A 25,690-nucleotide genomic window follows, 5' to 3' on the forward strand; every position below is an offset into this window, starting at 1 on the left:
AGTTGACAGCTATGATTAGGGGCCTCCTAACAATTCTCCTAACAATTCCTACAAACCACAACACCATCTTTGTTTCATTCTTTTCTGTGGCCATTTTCCTGCAGCTTTGTTTGAGTGTGAGCAGGTGAGATGAGTAATAAGGAGATGTCTCTGCCAAGCCGCCCCTCCTGATCTTCATGCTGCAAAAGCCAACCACAATTTTTGTGTGGTGGGACCCTTACAGCAAAGCAGTAGAGCGCTGTGAGGGAAAGGTTATTGCAGAGCACCTAGCACTTAATATAGGCAGCCTCATGCATTTCAAAGCCATTTAATTGCATTAATAGAAATATATAAAATTATTCAGAAAATGTTGTCAATGTGGTATAGTAGGTTAGTGTCAGACTAGGACATAGGAGACCAGGATTCAAATCCCCCAATAAGCCCTGAAATTGACCGGGGGGACTTGGAGCAGTCTCAGTCTCTCAGCCTAACCTACCTCACAGCTTCTGGACCAAGTGCAAGGGGAGCCCCATACAGAGCGCACTGCAGCAATCCAGCCTTGAAGCAACCAGTGCAGGAACCACTGTGGCCAAGCTTTCCCGGTCCAGAAATGGTTGTAGCTGTGGAACCAACTACAAGTAGGAACACTGTTTTCTATGGCTTTCTAGACTTCTAGAATGGACGGCAGCCGAGGACTAGAATGCAGAAGCGTCTACTGTGGTGGCAAGAATGCAGAAGAGTCGTCTGTTTTTTGGAGCAGAAACAGCAAAAATTCCCTGGGTGACACACTGAAATCTACACACACACACACACACACACACACACACACACACACACACAGAGCTCAGCCCAGTGTTCCTCACTTGCAGCTCACCAGAACACAAGCTAAAAAGCAAGTTGGGGTGAGGGTGTGCAGTGAATACAATCCTCGTTCACTGTGGACAAAGAGTCACCTGGAATCTCTGCCCTTAGAGATTTAGCAGGCACCTTCTGTGCCAACATCTAAGCACCTGCTGAAAACTTTTCTGTTCCACCAGGCCTATTGCAGGTGGAATACATCCTTCCACAATGGTTCATTGATGTCTGTGTTTAACTTTTAAAATATGGTTTTCATTAGTGTGGTTTTACCGCTGTAAACTGCATATATACATACTGCAGCATTGTGTGTGTGTGTGTGTGTATGCACACACACACATGACGCAGCAGCGGTATACAAATATTTGTATAAATAAAATTTAGTTAAGAATAGCAGTGTTGTTATGAGGCTGCATATTCACTTCACAGACCTCCAATTCCCAGAGTGGTTTAACCATCAGTCTCTCTTCATGGAGAGCTCTGGGAGGGGAACAGTGGTCTCCCAACAACTATCTCAACACTCTGAGCAAACTACAGCTCCCAGAACTCTTTGAGAGAAGAGTGTGGCATCACAGCACTTTATATGTATGGTGCAAATGTGGCCTTTGTGTCTCCTCTGTGGAGAACATGGCCAGTTTGTGTGAGAGTTTTGGGGAACAGGGCCTAGAATGGGGCCTAGATCCATGCAACCAACCTCCAGCTGTCCATATCCCTCATTTAGCTTAAGTACAATGCCTTGCAAAGCATCATGGGAACAACACTCCATAAACACGCCATTGTTATTGCTATTTATTTGAGCCACATGAGGGAGGAAAACAAGACAAAAGGTTTTTTTTTCCTTTTTAAATGCTCCTTAAAACCAGAAACATCTGTTTCGGTTATGGCTTTTGCTGGCCAATTTCTATGCTGTTTTCCATGGGCGAGGGCAGGCGAGGTACTGTTTCAGCTGACACAGGACTTGGGGGAATGTAGTCAGTTGGAAAAGAATGAACTCCATGAAGGGGGAGGGGAAAGCAGGCCAAGCTCCTTCTCATTAATCTTCACTTTTCCAGCTCTTTCTTTGCAACTTGGAAACATCCACCTAGCACCCGGAGAGTCCATTCAGTTCACAGCAGGCCGGACGGCATTTAAAATCAAAATCACATGGTCAGCTACTCATTTTGGACGGCTTTTCTTTTTAAGTGACAAAGTAGCCATGACTGTGGCTTCCTGCCATTAGTCCGTATCTTGAAGATTACATGCTCCATTAAATAGTGTGCATATCCTAATGGAAGCAGATTATAAAGGCAAAAAGCCTCCACCACAATCCAGTAATGGATTTAGGCACATATGGAAAATAGGGTGTTGCATTAGTTTCACACAGCTTTCAGTAGGTGGCCTTCGGTTCAGTTCAAACCAACGACCATCTGCAGGCAGAGCATGGGCTTTGCTACCAACCTGTAAAGCCATCTATGCATAAGCTGCCCCTCTCAACAAATGTTACAAGAATTCCCACAGCATGGGCAGGTGAGCAACAGAGCAGGGTGGAGAACCTCTAGCTCGCGGGCCTCTTTCAGCCCACCAGACCTCTCCAGCTGGCCCACAAGGTCGTTTCAGCCAAGCCCATGCCCTCCTCAGTCAAAAGGGGATTTGCAGGTACTGGCTATCCACTGATTGGCTGAGCCCTATGCAAAGCTCTGGGAAAGATGGCGCCTTGAAAGGGTCACCTGAAGACCCAATGATCAGCTGGTTGTCAGATCTTGAGAAGCCCTCTTCAAGGCGCTACACAGCCTAGCCCTTTGAAAGGGGCTGGTGAAAAGGGCCACCTGACATCATTGTGATCTCAAGGGATCCTCTACATCCACCTGTCGGACCTGGTGTGCAAGGGGTGGGGGAGGTAACAGTCTGGTCCACTGGCCAGATCTGCTTCTCAAGCCCTGATACAGAGCATCTACTTTGCACACAGAAGGTCCTTGGTTCAGTCCCCAGCATCTTCAGGTTAGGCTAAGCATGTCCTCTGCTTGAAACCTTGGAAAGCCAATGCCAGCTGGCACTGACTTCCAGATGTAGCTGTACTGCAACTCCCATCAGTCCAAGTCATTGTAGACAATAACCAGAATTTATTTGTAGTCCAGCAACATCTGGAGATGTCTCCTGGTGTAGACAAAACTGATCTCATCTGAGCAAGTATGACTAGGCTGCAATATCTGCGCTCTGCGGCAATTTTTAATTCATTGCGTTTTTACCCCATCTTTTTCTGCAAGGAACTCAAGCTGGCATACCTGGTTCTTCTCCCGTTCCTCATTTAATTGCCACAACAACCCTGTGAGGCTGAGCGGCAGTGCCGGGCCCAAGGTCACCAAGTGAGCTTCACGGCCGACTGAGGATTTCAACCCTGGCCTCTCCCAGGTCTTAGTCCTTCACTCTAACCACTGCACCATACAGCGTGCCATGGCAGTCGAATGGGGTCCTAGTGTTTTTGTGTTATTTTTCCATCAGCATGCACTAATCTTCAAGAAGAGACCTGAAAATTGCATTAAGGCCATTTAGTATTAAATCAGAACTTTATGCATCCATTAAAGGGAGAGAGAAAAGCTTGGTTAATTAACTTAAAAAGCTTGTTGACCAACAGCTCTGATGTAAACACATTGACCAATGAAAATAAAAACCCACAGATTAGAAAACGGTAAGTACAAAAATGCCAGTCAACATATTTGCTCCAAAAAAACCAGAGGAGTAGAAAAAACAAGGTAACTGAACAGGCTAACAACCCTGTGGTTGACATTAAGGTCCAATATAACATTTGTTGTTGCAACCAAGTTGCTGCTGTCTAACGGTCGCCGACAGAAAAGAGTTAACCTACATTCTACTGGAGTAAGGAATGAGTTATTTTCTTTTAAATTAATGTTAACAAGGCTTTTCTGCTGTCAATGACTGGTGTTGCATCAGGTGGGAGCAACTGTTAAGTGCAGAGTCTTTAAAAAACTTTGCAGGCGGAAACAACCGGGTCCTTCCCCCACCTCCAGGAAAAGCCACCCCACCACCTTTTGTCTACAAACTATTTTTAGCGTTTCACATATATAGTGTTTTCAGTTATTTGTATGATTTACCACATGTGGAAAACATGACAGTTGCTTGCAAAAGGCCTGTGCACCCCACAAACAAAGCATTGTAACATTTCTTCCTCTTGTTGTTTTGAATAATAAAAACAACAGTAATAAAAAATTGGGGCCAGGAAGCAAAGCCAAACTTAGTATGTATATATATATACAAGCCAGTACTCGTAATACAATACCACCGTTAAGAAGCCATCTGCTCACATGACAAAGCTGCTCCAAAAACCTTCATTTCGAAATGCTCATCTCCAAAACGTTTTCTGTTCATTTCAATCCCTACTCAGTCAAGAAGGCCCTACCCTCCTTCTGCATCAAGCAGATAAAAAAAAAGTGCATCCTTCTGTGAAGAGCCTAAAAACCCCCAAAAACCTAGATTCTTGTTATACAATCATATTATAAGCCCTTGATTAATTTCTGCATGGTGCTTTCAGTTTAAAAACTGAAGGGGATCTTCCTTTGGATTTTATAACTTATGATTTATGGATCCAGAATTTGACTCCTGGGTGTAAGAAAGACAGAGACCATAAGTTGGGGTGGGTGCCGTTCTGATGCCCAAGCCTGCAAAATGCCCAAGCTGAAAGTCAACATTTCAGGTGCCCCCAAATCTATCAAAGGGACCAAAACTTTCAGCAACACTCAGCACCTGATGTGTTGGGGGGTCCAATTCAGCTCTGCCTCAAATGCCAATAAAAACAACTCGCTGTTAGGCCCCATCTGCACTATACATTTAAAGCAGTATCGTACCACTTTAAAAGTCATGGCTTTCCACAAAGAATCCTAGGAACTGTGGTGTGTTCAGGGTGCAGAGAGGAGACCTCTACAATTCCCAGAGTTCCCTGAGAAGAGGAACGGATTGTTCTGGAAACTGTAGCTCTGTGGACGGAATAAGGGGTCTCCTCACAACTCTCAGCACATTTAACAAATGACAGCTCCCGGGATTCATGAAGGGAAGCATAGGAAGCTTCCTGAATCAGACCACTGGGTCCAGCTAGTTCAGAATGGTCTCCACTGACTGGCAGTGGCTTCCCAGAGTTTCAGACAGGAGTCTCACCTAGCCCTAGATGGAGATGCTATTGGGGATTGAACCTGAGACCTTCAGCACACAAGGCAGATGCTCTACCGCTGAGCTACAGCCCTTCCCCATAGCCATGACTACTTGAAGCGGAATGATACTGCTTCAAATATATAGAGCAGGCCAGGCCTTAGAGGAGACAAGCAGGCTCTCGCATATTTTAGTTTGATTCAGTATCTTCTTCCTTAACCACAGAGGAGGAAAACACATGGGACCAAAAGACACGATGAAAGCTACTCCTCCGAAAAGTGCACTTTGGAAAGTGTGTGTTCCCTGTATTCCTCAGAAATAAGCATGTGGCCCCTGAAATTAACAAGGCCATGCAGGGGTCAGCTATGGAAAGATGACCAAGCTGTGTTGGACGTGTAAAACTCTGCCTCCGCTGACCACTGTTCCACTCTGTCCTCGTCGGACCTGTCGCTGTCATCTCCGCTGGAGGGCTCATAGCCAACCAGAGGAGAATGGGCTGTCTTCGACTGTTCCTCACTCTCCTTTTTCGCTGACACCAGCTGTTTGTAGCAAAGGTTGCACACCCTTAAAGGCTTCGGGGACAGCCGGGGCATCAGGAACCTTTGCCGAGAGCAGTCTCCGCACACCACAAAGCCACACTTCCGGCAGTGGTGCCTGCGCGTGAGAGTGGAGAACTTGGTTTGCGTGCAGCGCATGCAGATGTCGGTGGCCTTGTCTGGGATCCAGGGGGCGGCGTGTTCCGTGGGGGGCTGCTGGCCCATCTTGGACAGCAAGTGGCGGATGCATTCCTCCAGGTGGCTGATCCATTCTTTCCTCTCGGTCAGGGAAGCGGCGGAAACGACGAAGGACTTCTTGGCCGTTTTGATCATCCAACGGTTCTTCATCTGCAGGGTATCCGGCAAAGTCTCCAGGGTGACTTCGTCAAGCGGTATGATGTGTTGGGAGCTGTACTTCCTCCTGTTGATCACAATGCTTCCATACACAAGGATGTCGTTGAACAGGAAGAAGATCCGCGGTTTGGCTTTCTTCCGGCATTCTTTGGTCAAAATCCCTTCGCCCAAGAGGACCCTTCCAGGTATGGCCAACGGCTGGCCGGATGCTCCAAAGCAGCTCTCCACAGTCGCAATGCGTTGGCTGTTGATCTCAGTGTTGGCCAGATGGTCTACCATCTTGACAGGTCACCTGGAAGCAAGGAAGGAAAACAGAAGCTGTGACTGCTGAATCTGAGACCAAAAGGATCAAGGAAGTGGGAGTAACTCCCCTAAGAGGAAAGGTTGCGACAATCAGGGTTTTTTTTTGTTTAGAGCAGAGTTTCCCACATTTGAGTCTCCAGCTGGACTACAATTCCCATCATCCCTGACCACCGATCCTGCTAGCTAGGGATGATGGGAGTTGTAGTCCAACAACAGCTGGAGACCCAAGTTTGGGAAACCCTGTTTTGGAGAAAAGGCAGGCAAGAGACAACACGATCGAGGCATATAAAATGATGCAGGGTGTGGAGAAAGTGGACAGAGAAAAGCTGTTCTCCCCTTCTCATAATATGAGAACTTGGGGACATCTAATGAAGCTGAATGTTGGAATATTCAGGACAGGCAAAAGAAACTTCTTCGCATGGTGCATAGCTAGGCTATAGAATTCACTACCACAAGAGACAGTGATGGCCACCAACCCAGATGGCTTTAAAACGTTATACAAAAGGAGGATATGGCTATAATGGCTACTAAGCCCAATGGCTATGCTCTACCTTCACTGGCAGAGGCAGCTATGCTTATGAATACCAGTTGCTGGAAACTGCAGAAGAACTGCAATAATAATAATAATAATAATAATAATAATAATAATAATAATAATAATAATTTATTATTTATACCCTGCCCATCTGGCTGGGTTTCCCCAGCCACTCTGGGCGGCTTCCAACAAAATATTAAAAATACATTAAAACATCAGACATTAAAAACTTCTCTAAACAGGGCTGCCTTCATATGTAGTTGTGCCCAGGTTCATTTGTGGGTTTCCAAAAGGCAACTGGTTAACCAGTGAGAACAGCATGATGGCCTAGATTGGCCACTGCCTATGCTTATGTATCTTCCCTCGTCAGTGCCATGACCTTATGCTCCCCCCACTTAACATCCCAGTGGCTGAATTCAAAATGTCAAGACTCTGAAAAGTGCCTTTGCCCATGTAATAAGACAAAACCAGAATTACTTGTCTACAGCAACCCCCATCATAATTCTATGCTTGCATGATCACATATGTACAAACACCTGATACCAAAACACCGAGCGAAACATGGTAATCAGTATCAGAAGGTACCATCCTTTCAGGACTATATGACTGCAGAATGTTTGTGTGTGTGTGTCTTACATGTTTGGACATTCCCACATGCCAAGGACACCACACACATAGAAACCTAGCATGTCAGGGAAGAAGACTCTAGTTTTCCCGTTATCCTAGTGGGAGAAAAAAAAAAATGCTTTCGAAAGGGAGAAGGATTCAAATGTGTCCCCCTAGCAGCAGTCTGAAGTGGTACAGTCTAGGAAGGATCATAGCTGCATGGTTTTGTGAATATCTCTGCAGCATTTCTGCAAATGTTCATGAGCAGTGCAGGGTGCACCCACACTGTTCTGCCTTGTGTTGAAGATTTTGCCTTGTGTTGAAGATTTTGCAACCCTAGTGGCAGGCCAAACTTTCACATGTATGAAGAAACTGAGTCATTTCCCAAAGGCATCATATAAAATGAAGTTCACAGAGAGCACATGCTTTTTCTTGCACGTACACACAATGGGTAACCTAAGAGATCATTCACCAAGGACACACAGCTCCAAAGCACTGAAGGTCATGCCATGGCCAGGTTCCTTTTCTACAATGACTTTGTAAATAAGCATAAAAAATAACCCTGAAAATTCAATATCCAAGACACCTCCCTTCACAAAATGTGCAACAGCTACACCACACAAGAGCTTTGTAGAGAGGAAACAACAGCAAGGGAGAAAGTGCGAGCAACGACAATTGTTTTAAAAATCGCTAGAATGATCATGTTGACAATGCAGTCTGTTAGATGTTGCTCAAGAATGTACCAGTCACTATTGATGGGAAGAGATTTCCCCTACTTTTCTCAAGGAGGGCCCACAAAACTCAGTGAAACTGTGTTTGCATCAACATTCCCAGGAATTAAGCTAGGAGGCTCGTGTTACGTTTTGTGAAAGTTTCATGACTGTTCCAGAACTCCCTTATTCTTCCAGCCTGGAAAAAAACGAAACACCCACAATCTGTTATGCAATGATCTTGAGGACCACACTGCCCTTGCCATGTTTGAACTAATTTCTTGTTGAATGTCGATTTGGCTTGGATATCTATCAGGACACTTATATGACATATCTTGACTCGCGTGCCTAAACTGAGATGGGTGTATTGATGGTCATTGTATTATTAATGTGAGCTGGTGGTGGGGCAGTTGTTTCTTTTCACTTTGTTAAACTTTCTATAAAAATTAACTAAAATCGTATTTTGGTCCAACTGAACAGCCAAGCAAGGCCAAGAAACGAGAAGGAGCCAAAAAAGAAAGCCTAACCCAACTCAGGGGCTCGCCACGAAGTCAGCCCCCATGGACCGCAACATGCTATAGAAAGGGACAGTGAATGTTGTTGGACTTCAACTCCCGTCATCCCCAGCCCAAATGGCCAATGGTCAGAGATGATGGGAGCTGTTCAGCAACACCTGAAGAGCCACAGGTCCCCCACCTCTTCCCTACAGGGAGAGAGAGAAAGTCAATTCCCCCCTGAAATGCTCCCCAATGCTCATGAGCTGCAGTGTGTGCTATAGGAGAAGGCAACCCCTGTCTATCCCAATCTAATTTCACTTGTGGAAATATTTGCTTCCCAAGAACCATATGGCCTATACCCACCTGCCAATTTATTCCAAAGAAGGTTTATTGCATACCTCTTATGCAACAGCAGCCCATCCAGACAAGCCTAGCACATAAACTATGGAACTCCCTCCCACAGGAGGCAGTGATGGCTGCCAACTTAGATGGCTTTCATAGAGGATTCAACAAATTCATGGAGGAGGAGAGGGCTATGGATGGCTACCAGCCATGATGACTATGCTCCACCTCCACAGCTGGAAGCAGCAGCACTGCTTCTGAATACCAGTTCCCAGAAAACAGCCAGAGGGGAGGGTGCTCTTGCACTTGAATCCTCCTTGTGGATTTCCTCACACGCATCTGGTTGGCCACTGTGAGAACAAGATGCTGGACTAGATGATCCAACAGCCAGTGTGGTGTAATGGTTAAGAGCGGTAGACTTGTAATCTGGTGAACCAGGTTCGATTCCCGGCTCCTCCACATGCAGCTGCTGGGTGACCTTGGGCCAGTCACACTTCTCTGAAGTCTCTCAGCCCTGTTCACCTCACAGAGTGTTTGTTGTGGGGGAGGAAGGGAAAGGAGAATGTTAGTCGCTTTGAGACTCCTTAGGGTAGTGATAAAGCAGGATATTGAATCCAAACTCTTCTTCTTAAGCCTACAAAAGTTACTAGCCCACACATGACTACAGCCATGGGGCATCAGATGCAGATCCCTGCATTGTAGGGGGCTGGGCCACATGATCCTCAGGGTCCCTTCTGACTCTACAATTCTATGATTAAGAATCACTTTTATTTCACACAAAAAATGCCTTTTCACCTGGAGGCAATTTTGCGCTCACTGTAGGTGATTAGAAACAGCAGCGATTTATAAGTGCGCATAAGAGCTGTTCAGCTTAAGGACCATGGAAGCTTCTTCAGCATTTATTTTTTTTAAAGAAAAGAAACAAATGCACTGCCGAGTTGCTTTGAGGATCAGTCTGTAATAGTGAAGGACCGACTGCCCCACCATCAGCCAGCGTGATCGTTTTATATTTAAAAGACAAAACTAAAAGCCACCACGGAGTCGCTTTGCTTCTGCTATTATGAACATAATGACTTTTGCACACTACAGAACAGGAGGGGAGGGAGAAGCATGAAAAGGAAAGAAAACTAAAAACTACAGTACCTCTGATCTCGGTGCCCATTTGAAGTGGGAACACACAGCAGAGAACGGCAAACTCCAATTATATATATAAAAAGGACCGTTGGAGCCAACCTTTCATAGCTATTAGCGAGAGGTTGTTTTCATGAGAGCTCTTGGCAGGAGGCCTCTAGTAACCTTTCATCACAGAATCCGCGGGGCTGATTAGTTTCACAGGACTCTTCTGTGGACTTCTGTCTTGTAATGCAAAACGTTCCCAAGCTTTGCACAGGGCGGCATTAATTGTACCCCTTGGTGGAGACCAAGGATGAAAAGCAAAAGGGTTCTTAGCAGGAAAGCTCTAAGCCACTTGGAACTCCACACCAGGGTGGCAATGGGGTGCAAACCCCCCTCTTTCTCTGTTCCATCAAAACCAACCTTTTCCCCATAAATGTAAAGAGCAGCTCTGCTGGGTCAGGCCAAGGGGTCACCTAATCCACTGGCCCCAGCCAGCCAGTCAGTGTTTGGAAAGCTTACACAGGCAACAGCTCTCCTCTCACGTGTTTTGTCACCTATAAGGAGCCAGTGTGGAGTAGAGGTTAGACTCAGCTCTGGACTAAGAACTTGAAGACTTCATGGGAGGCTTTTAAGCAGAAGCTGGACAGCTATCTGCCATGGATGCTTTCATTGCGATTCCTGCATTGCAGGCGGTGGGACTACTAGACGATCCTTAAGGTCCCTTCCAGCTCTACATTTCTATGGTTTTATGAGCATCAAACTCCCCACCCCACTCGGGCATGAAGCCCCACTGGGTGACAGTGGGCCAGTCTCTCTCTCTCTCTCTCTCTCTCTCTCTCTCTCTCTCTCCCCCCTCAGACTACCCTACCTTGCAGGGTTGTTGTGAGGATAAAATGGAAAGAACTGTGTATGCCACCCTGAGCTTCTTGGAATATCAATGTATGAGGAGTGATGCACCCACTTGACCACCTCTTAATTATTTTATGGTAAGGAAGTGACCATCTCCACCTCCCACTCCGGAAGAAATTATAAAGGAAAGTTAATCCCTTTGACTTCACCCACTAAAAGCCCCTGGATTTAGTTATCTGTAATTCTCCTGGCTTAATCCACCATGGAGGGGATCTTTTCAGTGGTGGCCCCCTATATCTGTGGAACACTCTCCACAGAAAAAACCCCGTCATTATCAGTGTTTAGGCACTAGGCACTTTTCATTGACTTTTGGCCTTTGGTAACCAAGCTGGCCCCTACAGCAGGGTTCATATTTAGGTGGGTATGGGAAGGGCTTTCTTTAATATTATATCAGATGAACATTTCTGGTGTCTTCTATGATGCATTGGTTGGTTTTTTTTAAAAAAAATCCTGCTGTATTGTTAAGTCACTTGAAGGCTTTTATTTTTGTAAAAAGGGGCAAATACATGTAGATGACAATAATAATAACATCTGTAGCTCCCAGAGTTCTTTAGAAGCCACAACAGCCAAATAGTTTCACAAGTAATAGTTTCACGAGTGACACAGGTGTAATATAACATGAAAATGAAACCATTGCAGAGCTCTTCAGAAGTGATTTGATCTCAAAGCCTGCAGCGACAGAAGTGATCCTGGTTAAGGAATCCACTGGGAGGCACCCAATAAATTCATGACTGTCCTACATTGTGCAATTTCTAGGGGAAAGAACTGGGTGAAAGGTAGAACTGAAGTGATTCACCCAGGAAAGGCGGCAGGATCAGTTCAGGGATAACAGCAAAATGTGGAGAGGTTGTTGGCCTCCACAAAACAACCCATTGCCAGTTTCAAAGAAGAAGAAAAAAACCTGGAACAAATTCAATAACAAGGCTGGGAAATAATGCAGATGCAGAAAAGAACAAGATCGGAATGAGAGGAATCTGAACTCTGAAGCAAAACAATATTGTGACTCAGCAAATTTTCAGAGCAGACAGCTGACCAGTTCAGAGAGCAAGTTTAGCTCCTTCGCACTGGCTTTTAGCAATCATTTGCAGCTGTTAGGTGATAGGCACAGTCTTTCATCAAGGCTGCAGCTGTGATTTAAAGCTCCAAGAACCTTAGTTAACACCCCCCCACACCCACACATACACCGGAAAACGGGGGATGGTATCCACTGCTAGCCCTACTCAGAGTAGGCCCATTGAAGTCAATGGACATGGCTAATTTTAGTGGGTCTACTTAGTTGGTAGTATGGCTTAGTTGGAGTCATGGGTCTTAACTGCTGCAGAGCACATCTTGAACCCCTTGCTGCCAAAGTTAAGCACTTTAATAGTACAATTCCGTTGCATGCTGACTTAAAGGTAACCCTACTGAGCTCAATGGGGCCAAAGTAAGTGTACAGCCTTGTTACATGGATTTCAATGGGGCAGGGATTCAAACAACTTTGCTTCCATGGGCCGCTATCCTGTCACATGGAACAAAAACTTTTGAAATGCTTGAAGAGTAAAACATACCTTCTTGTCACAAGAACTGAACACAAAATATTTGGTCGTTTTAGCAAAATTGGGAGCATTCTTCCCACTGATAGCTGTTACTCTTAGGACATGGGAAGGTGCACAGTCTCCTAGTGTTCATCCCAGTAATGTTAGGGAAGGGCCGTAGCTCAGTGGCAGAGCATATGCTTTGAATGCAGAAGGTCCCAGGTTCAATCCCTGGCATATCCAGGCAGTGCAAGTTCCCTGCCTGAAACCCTGGGGAACTGCTGCCTATCAGTGCAGACAGTACTGAGATAGATGGTTCAATGGTTTGATTCAGTATAAGGTAGCTTCCTATATTTTAGGATACACCATTCCAACTGGGCATGCTCAATGGCCATGAAACGCTGCCTTGACTGCTGATGGAGAAGAAGACAGGGAATGGAGATGGTTGGTATGCTGAACAGAGCATACTCCGTGCTGCAACATTTTGTTGCAGGTCTCACTTGTAGAAACTAGTGGAGACGCTACTTCCAAAGAAAGGGCGGCCAGGCATTGGTTTATAGAGATCTAGTGACTCAAGAAGCGAAGCCCTGACACAAACATTTCTTGTGCTGCAGTTAAGACAATGACTAATAGCATCTGATGTTGGCCACCTTTGGGGAGAGTAAACTGTTGCCTGGGATGCCACTGGTTTCAGAAGAAACTCTGTGGAAGTTGCACAGGACTGAAACAGAGTCGTGCTTGGGAGGGTGAGCCTGACAGGCTGGTTGCAAAGTCCCCAAACAGTTACCCCACTGGTGCCCATCTGCTTACAGCAAAGGGGAGCAGGCTGTCTCCAGACCTCCTGCCTCATGATTGCACAGATGTTAGAGGCTGGGACTGTGGCACAAAACCTTCTCTGTCTGTGGCCCAAGCCCTCTGGAGCCATTTTCCTAGTGAGATCCATCTGTGTCAAATGCTGTTGTTGTTCCGAAAACCCTGATTGGTGGCTAATTGTTTATTTTTTAAAAGAGTGAGCACTGACTCACTCCCACATGAGCAAAGACAGAGACCAGAGCATCAACTGGCTGCATGGCTGCGCTTATCTTTACCCACCTTTGATCTCTGCAGACTAAGCTTTACATTTCCTGGCTAATTTGGCCAGCGTTCAGTACCATTCTTCCTCCACCACTATGCCAAGGAAAGCAAAACACACCTGACAAAGTGGACTCTCAAGTCCACGAGAAACACCTGCCACAACAAATCTTCATTTTCAGCAGCAACAGAAGGCTCTGATTATTATGCTGCCTCCATCCTCCTCTCCTCTCCACCCAGCCTCAACTCTGCTAGGGTTGGTTTAGCCTAGAGAAAAGAAGATGGGGGGAGAGAGAGGAAAAGGGGTCCATAAGAACACCAGAAGAACCTTCTGGTTCATGCCAATGGCCCATCTAGTCCAGCATCCTGTTCTCCCAGTGGCTAACCGGATGCCTGTGGGAAACCAGCAAGCAGGATTGGAGCACATGAGCTCTCTCCCCTCCTGTGGCTTCCAGCAACTGGTATTCAGAAGCATTGCTGCCTCCAGTTGTGCAGGCAGATCATAGCCCTCTCCTCCATGAGTTTGTCTCAATTCTCTTTTAAAGCCACCCAAATTGGTGGCCATCACTGTCTCCTGTGGGATCGAGTTCCTTAATTTAACTATGTGCTGCGTGACCAAGTCCTTTATTTCATTGGTCCTGAATCATCCAACATGCAGCTTCATTTGATGTCCAAAAGTTCCAGTGTTATGAGAAAGGGAAGAAAACCCTCACTCTATCCACTTTCTCCATGCCATGCATAATTTTATAAAATTCTATCATGCTGCCTCTTGCAAGCCTTTGCTCTTCAGCTGAAAAGTCCCCAAATGCTGCAACCTGTCTTCATAGGGAACTCGCTCCTTCCCCTTGATCATTTTGGCTGCCCTTTTCTGAACCTTTTCCAACTTTGCCCAATCCTCTTTTAAAGCCATTGTGGTCCCTGTCATTTACCTGCCTCCAATCTCATTTGTGGGGTGGGGTGGGGGGATGCTGAAGTCCCTCTTGCTTTAGTAGGCTGGGGAAAAGGGTGACAGATGAAATATAGGAAGCAGAGGGGACAGTGTCACCAGCCAGTTTGAAATGCATGGTTATAGGTAGAGATGCCACCTACGGGTCAAGACCCAGGAGTGCTACAGAATGAGAAACAAAGTCAAGCAGGCCCTGTGTAGAAGTTCCTTATCAATCCTCTCTGTGACACCAACAGAGAGGGCTTTACCGTCATGCTACAGTGAGAGCAAATAATGTAGAGTTGCGTCAAGATCCTCAGCTGTTTCACTCGCCTCACCTCCTTTTCAGAGCCTCCTGCTGTTGACTCACATTTGACAGTCACCTGGCTGTTTCGACACTGACAGGAGCACTTCTTGGTTTCACTATTTCTTAACGCACCAGCTACATGCTTTGAAGGATTCCTGACATCGCCACTAAATACACACCCAAACCTAAGAGCTGGGCTGTGGAAGCTTCCATATGCTGCTGCTGCTGCTGCTGGGACTACCACTTCCATCAACCATGACCTTTGGCCAGGCTGGATGGAGCTCAGGGGAGGTGGAGTTCATCAACATCTGGAAAGTCACAGGTTCTCCACGCACACACACCACTCCACCTTACAGAATCTCATCCCCTTCCTATAATCTGGCAGCTGTCCCTGCCATCACACTTAAACAAACAAACAAATAAATAAAAATTAAAAACAAAGTACCGTATTTTTCGCTCTATAAGATGCACCAGACCATAAGACGTACCTAGTTTTTGGAGGAGGAAAACAAGAAAAAAATATATTCTGAATCCCAGAAGCCAGAACAGCAAGAGGGATCTCTGCGCAGCGAAAGCAGCAATCCCTCTTGCTGTTCTGGCTTCTGGGATAGCTGCGCAGCCTGCATTCGCTCCATAAGACGCTCACACATTTCCCCTTACTTTTTAGGAGGGAAAAAGTGAGTCTTATAGAGCAAAAAATACGGTAAGCAACATCATCATCATTATGGATGATAATAATATTAATTTCATTTATAAATCGCTTCCCATGAGGCATGCCGAAGAGATCATTTAGGTCCATTTCAAGTACATTCTTGAAAGAAGAAAAGCGTCACTTTATGTATATTTCGATTGCCAGCGGACACAGAGAGTTGGCGTGAAGGAAGTTTGAAAGCCGCTCCCACGGGCGGAAATCGCATTTTAAAAGAGCCCCTTTCAGATGACAACAGCGCACTGGCTCTTCGCTCTCAGGTCCGGCGCCGGCACCGCAACAGTTTTGCAAAGTATGTGGAACTTTAAAGGATCGGTGAATTCAAAGCCCCGTAGAAAGACGCTACAGTACACAGACCCTTCGCACAGACCCCACCCCCATGCAGCGCTTCTCTCCCGCCTACGGTGGTGCAAGGCGGAGAGCGCGGTCGAGCCAAGAGAGATGAATGTACCTCCTCGTGACTTTTCCTGGTTCCTGTCCCAACCGGGTCCCCGGGTCCGTCGATCCTGCCAAGAGACGCCTAGGAATCCGCCTTCAAGGGATCCTCTCGCAGCAGAAAGTGCAATTCCAAAGATTTTTAATCCAGAAGGGCCTCCGCAGAAGGCTCTAGGTTGAGGCTGCAACGCTACCCTTCCCTGGAAGCAAGTCCCATTGAATTTAATGGAGCCTACTTCTGAGTAGGCGACTTTCGCCTGCAAAATCTCACCCTACTTTTTTCTTTCTTTCCCTTTTCGCATCCGCGGCTGCGTAAAAAATGAATGAAACAACAACAGCAAAGTATCTCTGGAACGCTCAGAGTCCCCAACATTCCATTCTCCCCGCTTTCCGTAAGTGTCACGAGCCAATCAACAGGCCGCCTCCGAAGCAGGACCGTCCGGTTCTGGGACGCTCAGTCTCAGCATTCCACGCGTAGCCACGCCCCCGAAAACAACGGCGGCCAATCAGAGGGCGCAGTCGGAGCCTGGTGAGTTTGGCTGGGCGGGTGAAAAAAAGACAGCGGGGGGAAAAACAAGAAGAAAAGAGGGGAAGGAAGAAAAAAGAGCAAGGGTGACTTAAAGCGGCGGGGCGGTGCATGGAAACTTTGCATTCTGCTAGTAACGGAAAATCGAAGAATCATAGAATTTTAGAGTTGGGTGGAACCTCAAGGGTCATCTAGTCCAACCCTCTGCAATGCAGGAGACACAACTAAAGCATCCATGACAGATTTAAGCTCTGTTTAAAAACTTGCAGTGAAAGAGACTCCAGCACCTTCCAAGGGAATCCATTTCACTGTCAAACAGCTCTTACCTTCAGTAAATGCTTTCTAATGGTTGAAACCTCCTTTCTTGTAACTTGAAGCCATTGGTTTGGGTCCTACTCTCCGGAGCAGAAGAAAACAACTTGCTTCATCTTCCACGTGACAGCCCTTTAGATGTTTGAAGATGGCTATCATATCTCGCCTCAGTCATCTCTTCTTCAGGCTAAACATATTCAGCTCCCTCAACCTTTCCTCATAAGGCTTGGTTTCCAGACCCTTGAACATCTTGTTGACCCTCGATTGCACACATTCCAGCTTGCCAATGCCCTTCTTAAATTGCGGTGCCCAGAACTGTGCACAGGACTCCAGGTGTGGTCTGACAAAGGGAGAATAGAATGATACTATCACTTCCTTTGATCTGGACACTATACTTCTGTTGATGTCCAGATCGAGGGAAATAATAGTACCTTTGTCAGACCCTATCTGGAGAGTAACAGATGCTGACATATCCTCCCTGGGAAGGAATCTAGGAAGGGCGGAAATAGATAGGAAGGGAGGGAGTGGGAAAGCCACCTGGGAGCAGATGGTGTCTTAGAGCCAGTGCAGAGCCTGGGAAGACTTTGGCCAAAACCAACTTCCCAGTCAACAGCTGTGTATTTGGAGCAGAGCCCATCCACCCCTAGCCAGCAATAGTCAGAGATGAGCATTATAGCATTTGGAGGGCTGTAGATGTAGTAAAACACACACCTTTTGAGTCATCAGATTGCTGTGAGAGGAAGTATTTTGTTCTCTCCAGGAACAAGAGGAGACCAATTCTGCATTTTTTTGTGGCAGAGGCAAACTGTGCACAGAAGCTATTGGGGAAGGGCCGTGGCTCAGCAATAGAGCATTTCCTTTGCATTCAGAAGGTCCCAGGTACAATCGTCAGCATCTCCAGGTAGGGCTGGGGTGTCCCCTACCTGAAAGCTAGAGAGCTTCTGCCAGCCCGTGCAGACAATACTGAGCTAGATTGACCCCAGAGTCTGACTTGGCATGAGGCAACTTTCTGTATTCCTATGACTGGCTGGTGCTTATGAAGGCACAAACCTACTCCCCCACCCAGCAGTCATCTGGGTATCTATCTATCTGTCTATCTATCATCATCTAATCTATCATCTAGCTATCTATCTTTCAATCATCTTTAAAAGGTAGGCAGTGGGCAAACTTTCAATTTAATAAACTCAATAAATTCAATAAAGTGGCATATTATTATTATTATTATTATTATTATTATTAAAAACAAAATTGCCAAGCATGGGGAAGAAGTTGCAAGACCAGCTACTGAAGCACTGTTTGATTTGCTGGCAAATAAACCTATTAAATTTATTAGAAAGGCGGGAAGAACCAGATTTGCTCTTTGGGAGAAAAGACTCATGGCAAGTCTTTTTATTAAAGGATGTTTGTCTCCACCCGCTCTTTTGGACCACAATAGTTCCTGTGTTAAATGCTTCATGGCAACCTTTTAAATTGAACTGTTTCTTTTTCTAAGCTTTTGTGTTCTTTGGAACTAATAACATGGTAGCTCTCCTTGTGTTTTGAAGCAGTTATACTGACTGCTGGCGTGTGTCTATAATTCTTGGCACAGTCTTCTGGTTTTGTGGCCTCTGAATTTGTGTAATGGGCAATCTGGTGTGGGTTTGTCTGGTGTGGGTTATTCTCAAATCTCCTTCTTTGTTGGCCCTGCTAACTATCTGGAGCTATAGGAAACTGGAGTCAAATAATTTCAGTACTGCCACATGTTCCCCATCCCTAATGTAAAACATTCGTATACTACTTTTGTATTAATATAAACATGGGGGTCTACAATAGAAATAATATAAGAGAATGATGATTCTCAGCAGTCTTGCTAAACTGCAATCTCCAGGAATATTTGATGGAAGCCATGACTGTTAGAGTGTTATAATGCTAAATTTCATTTTTCTATACCTTTTCAGAATGAAATGCAGCATTTTAAAGTACTATCTTATGACAAGGAAAGGGCTTTAAAGTATAGAGTAATACATAACTCTTTGGTAGGCAGAGTCTAAAAAGTCCTTTGTCACATGACAGCTGGCCTTCTTCCCTGCCAATCAAAGACAGCGGTATCATATTACCTTTTTATGTTAGTGCTGATTTTTTTTTTTACGATTCATCTTTTGAATTTGAACACTTGACATTATCTCGGTAATTTGCAAGTTTGGAAGCAATATTCAACATTGTTTCGCTTCTGACAATGTTCTTTTTGATCCGTTTATTTTCCCATGCCTGGAAGCTGAAGTTCTTCTGTGTTTTCTGACTTTGCTGGAGAAGAAAAATCTGTGCATGCTCCTCTTTTCAATTCTCATTCTTCCCTAGCTCCCTTTTTATTTAAACAGCAATCTTGTATTCACTGTGTGTTCTTTTATTATAACACGGGAAATCGTGATGAATGATTAGGTATTTCAAACACTAAAACTTAGGTAGATTAGCTACTTCAAATATTAGAAGTGAAAAACTATTGCAGAGGACAAGTGCATGATAATAATCAGTTAATTTAAAAAGTTGTAAATGTGTGCACCATGATAGACAGATTCCTCACAGAGGTACATAAAAGAGCTAGATGGAATAAAAAAATACAGCAGTTTTAGGCCTGCGAAGGAGAGGCTGCCATGAAAGATGATGGGGCATAGGAAGCTGTCTTCTACCAAGTCAGCTACTGGTTCATCAACCCCAATCTTGTCTGCTCTGATCAGTAATGGCTCTCCAAGGTCCCAGGCAGGGGACAATGAGAGGTCAGAAAGAGAAGAGGGAGAAACTTGGGAGGAAGAGGTGTCGGAAGCTGAAGAGGTAACAGGGACTGGATGTAGACACATCAAAGAAGTGCTGTAAACTTTGTACAGGCAATCAGGCTGGCAAAAACGGACTTTCACAGCGCCATCTTGTTTCAGTGTTATAATGCACATGTGTCTGACTCTTCGTGGCCCCATGGACCAGAGCACGCCAGGCACTTCTGTCTTCCATTGCCTCCCGCAGTTTGGTCAGACTCATGCTGGTAGCTTCAAGAACACTATCCAACCATCTTGTCCTCTGTCGTCCCCTTCTCCTTGTGCCCTCCATCTTCCCCAACATCAGGGTCTTTTCCAGGGAGTCTTCTCTTCTCATGAGGTGGCTAAAGTATTGGAGCCTCAGCTTCACAATCTGTCCTTCCAGTGAGCACTCAGGGCTGATTTCCTTCAGAATGGAGAGGTTTGATCTTCTTGCAGTCCATGGGACTCTCAAGAGTCTCCTCCAGCACCATAATTCAAACGCATCAAATCTTTGGCGATCAGCCTTCTTTATGGTCCAGGTCTCACTTCCATACATCACTACTGGGAAAACCATAGCTTTTACTATATGGACCTTTGTTGGCAAGGTGATGTCTCTGCTTTTTAAGATGCTGCCTAGGTTTGTCATTGCTTTTCTCCCAAGAAGCAGGCGTCTTTCAATTTCGTGACTGCTGTCACCATCTGCAGTGATCATGGAGCCCAAGAAACTAAAATCTCTCACTGCACATACAACGCATATAAAATGCTTTTTCTTTGCCAATGTAGTTGAGTCCAGGGTTTAGTGAGCAGGGGGAGCCTGTGGCAGAGAGAAGTGCAGAAGCAGGAGAGGAGGGAGGGCAAGAGGCAGAGATGAGTCAAGCTGCTGAAGAGGCTAGGCTGTCCTCCCAACTCCTGCTGCAACAAGTCCCCCTCCTCCTGGTCTCCCAGGACCAGAAGAGGTATGAAGAGGGAAGAGCAGAGAAAGGTGCCAGCAGAGTCTCAGGTTTCTTTGAGAGGACCCAGAGGAGGGGGAGATTTAGGAAGGTGGGGGCAGCCTCCACAACTGCCTTGTTGGGGCAAGACCTAGTGAGAAGAGCTGCTGTGCTTATTAGGCCCGGCTCCCCTGAGCAGGCCTTGTTTCGTCTAATAAAGAATTAACTTCATGTACTCCATGTGATTTATTGCTGGCTAACTCCCTGACATTAACTTGCATACAGTTCAAGGGCAGCCAGTTGAAATCCCACAAATTAATTATATGCTAGGCAAAGAGCTTGAAAGCACCAGGTTTTCCTGGTGCAGAAAGAGATTTCAAGCTTTCTGCTTTGCTTACCAGGCTCACAAGATCTCAGGTGGCCTCCCAGAGCCTGGAGAGTTGGAAACGCTCTGCCTTCCTTGTGGGGCAAGACCCTTTGGTGTGCTGACTCCAGAAGGCAAGATTGCTCATGCAGGAGCAGTTCCAACGGGGAGGTTTGAGTAAACACGGTTTTGTGTATATGCGACAGCCCTGGAACGTAACCCCGGCACAGGATGCGACCGTATTGCATAGACTCTCTGCAAGCGAGCCAAGCCCAATCACTAAACAATGAATCTCTCTTTCCCATATTTATTCCTCTTGGTGCACAGCAGCGGGCAGATTATAGGAAACAGTTTTCCATTTAACCCCAAGTGGTAAAGAAATGGGTTTGCAGCTCTCCTAGTAAATTTGCACTTACCATCCGTTAATGGATGGGCTTAGGCGAGCTCCACACTGCCGGCGTTGTATAGAAACGCAGGGAGGGAGGGAGGGGGGGAATTGCCTGGGAATTTGTTTTTAATTAAGCAATAAGGCTCAATGGGCTACTCCCATCATGCAATAAAAACCACTCCCAGAGAAGGGTAGGAAGGCATTTGCTTCAGATGAGCTGCTTCAAATCACCCCCAGATTGCGATCGGATGATGACTCCCTGGAGTTAAGATTAGATGGCCCTCCCAAGAGTTGTCTTATAGCTTATAACTAAAAAGGATTCACAGCACAGAAGCTAAGTAGCTTTTGTGTTCAAAAGGAATGGAGTTAGCAGAGGGAAGAGACAGAGCAATGTGGCTCCTTGTTATAAAACCATGGAATTGTAGAGGTGGAACATGGGTGCAGAGCAACTGTGAGCCCGTGGTGGTGCAGGGGTTAGAGTGTCGCACTAGGACCTGGGAGACCCAGGTTCAAATCCCCCGCTCAGCCATGAAGCTCACTGGGTGACCTTGGGGGCCAGTCACTGTCTCTCAGCCTAACCTGCCTCACAAGGTTGTTGTGGGGATGAAATGAGGAGGGGAAGAATCATGTCAGCTTCCTTGAGCCCCATGGAGAAAAAGGTGGTAAACTCAGCTAAACCTTCCCTACTTTTAGGCAGGGTTAAGCAGGTTTGAGAATAACGTTAAAAGTTGTCAGTGGACCAGTTATTTGTTATAAAAGCTGATGTTATGTACTGAGTCGAATAGGATCCAAACTGCAGCAGTCTGATTGGTCCTAGAACAATAGGATTCAGAATGCAGCAGTCTGATTGGTCCTAGAACAATGCAGCAGTATGATTGGTTGGCAGGAACCACCCAATCATGCTCCAGATTGAAGTGAATCCACAACCTGATTGGTTTACAGTACAATTCCGGAATTAGCCAATCATGTGCAGCCCATTGTGTAAATAATGTATATAAGGCAGATACTTTGAGGGGACTTTCATTCATTCCTCCTCACCACTATGAGCTGAATAAAGAGCATGAAATCACTTTGCGACTCCGAGTATATTTCACTGGCGACGAAGGTGGGATCCCGCTGAGCTGACTGCCACACACAGCACCGCAGCACCGCCACCTGCCGCACTGCTGCCTCGCAGCGTGTATCCAGGCTTCAGCTCCGGGACACAAGGAACTCAGAATGGCAACTGACAGCAGCTTCTCGCCGTTCAACCCAGCATCTGGAGACTGGGAAGCGTACGCCTCCCGTTTCACCTTCCTCCTAGAAGCCAAAGGGGTCACCGATGATGAAGACGCCAAGAAGAGGGCAATATTCTTCAGCGTCTGCGGAGAGGAGACATTTGAAATCGCCCGGGCTCTCCTTGCGCCTGAAGACGTGGCTACTGTTCCATACAAAACAATAATGGAACAGCTGAAGGGGCACTTTTCGCCACAGCCCTCAGTGGTGGCTCGTCGAAATGCCTTCTACGCAAAGCGGCAAGCCCCTGGGGAAACCATAACTGGGTTTGTGACCTCTCTCCGCCAAGCCGCCCGGTTCTGCAACTTCTCAGAGCTGGAGAACATGCTTCGTGACCGCCTCGTCGGTGGCCTGAGGGATGAGAGGCTGCAACGACGCCTCTACGCTAAGAAGAACCTAACGTTCCAGGTCGCTCTGGAGGAGGACCTGGCAACGGAAGCTGCCGAGAGGTCGACACAAGAGGCACGGCCGAGCCAGCCGTCCCAACCGAGGGTCCACCATGAAGACCTCACCGACGACTCAGGATCTGACAGGGAGGAGGTGCACCGAGTACAGCAGCGCACTCAAGCAGCCCACATACCACAGCTGCCTCGACGAGAAGGAGGGAACTGCGCAAGCTGTGGAGAAAGTCATGAGAGGAGGACCTGCCGTTTCCGCAATGCAGAGTGCAGACAGTGCAGAAAATCGGGACACATCGCCCGGGTGTGTCGGGCTCGGCCCACCCGACGCCAGGCATCAGACGACCAATCCAAGAGCCCCAGGTCCCGGGGCCCAACGCACCAAGGCAACTCGACGGAGCTCACGGACTTCCAGGTATACCAGTTGCCCCACCCCAACATAGAGAAAATTTATGTAGAGGTACAGATAGAGGGGGCCCCATGCCGCATGGAGCTTGACACGGGTTCAACTCTATCCATAATCTCGGCAAGGACCTTAAGGAAACTGTGTCCTACTGGGGGTCCCAAACTCAGGCCGGCCCCATTCACCCTCCGGGACTTCCAGAAACGTAAGGTCCCCACAATGGGGGTGGGGACCTTCAGGGTGCAATACCGAGGGCGGACGCGGCAACTAGACTTGCTTGTGGTCAAGGGCCCCTACATTAGCTTACTGGGATTGGCATGGTTTGGACCACTGGGGCTAGCTGTCACCGGGGTGAACCACACTAGCTTACAAGTGGACGTGGACGCCATATGCAAGGAATTTCCGGGGGTTTTCGATGGGAAATTGGGACAGTATACGGGCCCCCCCATTGCTCTACAGCTTGACCCCGCAGTACGACCGGTCAGGCTCAAGGCCCGCCGGGTCCCGTTCGCTCTGAAACCCCGTATAGACGAGGAATTGGACCGGCTCATGGAGCAAGGAGTGCTGGAACCGGTACCTAATGCCCCCTGGGAAACCCCAATCGTCACACCTGTCAAGCCTAATGGTTCAGTCCGCATCTGCGCAGACTACAAATGTACCATAAACAAGGCCCTCACGGCCCATGCATACCCAGTGCCAGTGGTCAGCCATGTCCTTGCCACCCTGGCTGGGTCGAAAATTTTTGGCAAGCTGGACTTGGCCCAAGCATATCAACAGCTGCCAGTAGATGAGGCAACAGCAGAGGCACAGACGATTGTGACGCACAGAGGAGCATTCAGGGTAAAGCGGCTGCAATTCGGTGTCAGCGTGGCACCAGGCATATTCCAGAATCTAATGGACTCTCTCCTTAAAGGGATTCCTGGCATCACCCCCTTCTTCGATGATGTGTTGATTGCCGGGCCCACACCAGAGGAGTTTGAGGACCGCCTCCGCACCGTTCTGCACCGTTTCCAGACAGCGGGTCTCAAGGTAAAGCGGGAAAAATGTCTACTAGGAGTGCCCCAGGTGGACTTTCTGGGATTCATGGTGGACGCAGAAGGGGTCCACCCGACTGGGGACAAGGTACGGGCCATTTGTGATGCCCCAGCGCCCAAAAACAAGACTGAACTTCAGGCCTTCTTGGGACTATTGAACTTTCACCATTCCTTCCTTCCCCACAAGGCGGCGGTAGCGGAGCCCCTACACAGACTCCTGGACAAGCGGGCCCCTTGGGTGTGGGGCCAGCGCCAGGAGGCCGCATTCCAGGCAGTCAAGGACTTGCTTGTCTCAAACTCGGTCTTGGCACACTTCGACGAGAGGCTGCCGGTGGTGCTAGCATGCGACGCCTCACCCTATGGCATTGGCGCTGTCCTGGGACACCAACTCCCAGATGGAAGAGAGGTACCGGTGGCATACTTTTCCCAGACACTCAACGCAACCGAGCGGAACTACTCACAAATCGACAAGGAGGGCCTGGCAATCGTGAAGGGAGTAAAAAAATTCCATGATTTCTTGTACGGGCGGCCCTTCACCGTGGTGACTGACCACAAACCGTTGCTTGGCTTGTTTGCCCCCGAAAAGCAGACCCCCCAAGTGCTGTCTCCTCGTGTCCTCAGGTGGTCAATTTTCCTTGCCAGCTACCAGTATGCACTGATTCACCGCCCTGGGAAGGCGATGGGCCATGCGGACGCCCTCAGCAGGCTACCACTACCAGAAACAGGCCCCGACCCGGCACCTGCACAAGAGGTTATGAGCCTGGAGCTGCTTCCCGACCGCCCCATTCAGGCACAAGAAGTTGCACACCATTCCAAGAAAGATAGGGTCATCTCCCGGGTCCTGGACTGGGTGTGGAGGGGATGGCCCAACAGCAGCCCCGGGCCAGAATTCGCCAGCTACACAACCCGCAAACATGAACTGTCGGCCCACAAGGGGTGCCTGTTATGGGGAAGCAGGGTCGTTGTTCCCCAGCCCCTCCGCAAAAGGGTCCTCACAGCCCTACACGAGACACACCCAGGGGTAGTAAGAATGAAGGCCCTTGCCAGGAGTTATGTGTGGTGGCCGGGGATTGACGGAGAGATAGAGGCCTGGGTCAAACACTGCCAGGCCTGCCAAGAATCCCGCCCAGATCCCCCAAGGGCCCCAGTCCAGTCCTGGGAGTCCGCCCGAGCACCATGGTCACGCCTGCATGTGGACTTCGCTGGCCCCTTTCAGGGGAAAACATTCTTCATAGTGGTGGACTCCTACACCAAATGGCTGGAAGTCGTACTGGTACCGTCCACTTCTACATCCGCAGCCATCCGGGTACTACGCAGGCTGTTTGCAACCCACGGGCTCCCTGACACTCTTGTCTCAGACAACGGGACTGCATTTACGTCAGGAGAATTCCAAACCTTCACAGCGCAGAACGCCATCCGCCACATCCGTTCGGCGCCATTCCACCCTGCCACC

At 47.5% G+C, this 25,690-nt stretch overlaps 1 protein-coding gene across 2 annotated transcripts; it reads right to left on the reverse strand.

The window, feature by feature from the left end:
• Nucleotides 1–1,607: 1,607 nt before the first annotated feature.
• On the reverse strand, nt 1,608–17,033 carry PLEKHF1 (pleckstrin homology and FYVE domain containing 1). Of its 2 annotated transcripts, XM_083750569.1 has the most exons (3): nt 16,693–17,030; nt 15,857–16,379; nt 1,608–6,153 (listed from the first exon to the last, which is right to left on the reverse strand). In XM_083750569.1, exon 3 carries the CDS (start codon nt 6,138–6,140, stop codon nt 5,331–5,333), a length of 810 nt encoding a protein of 269 aa, XP_083606695.1. In that variant the 5' UTR covers nt 6,141–6,153; nt 15,857–16,379; nt 16,693–17,030; the 3' UTR covers nt 1,608–5,330. The 2 variants fall into 2 exon arrangements, with proteins under 2 accessions (XP_083606695.1, XP_083606696.1); XM_083750570.1 differs by lacking the exon at nt 15,857–16,379 and having other exon boundaries at nt 16,693–17,033.
• Nucleotides 17,034–25,690: the final 8,657 nt, after the last annotated feature.

The sequence above is a fragment of the Podarcis gaigeae genome (assembly GCF_964106915.1).
Source record: "Podarcis gaigeae genome assembly, chromosome: 8".
Taxonomy (NCBI): Eukaryota; Metazoa; Chordata; class Lepidosauria; order Squamata; family Lacertidae; genus Podarcis; species Podarcis gaigeae.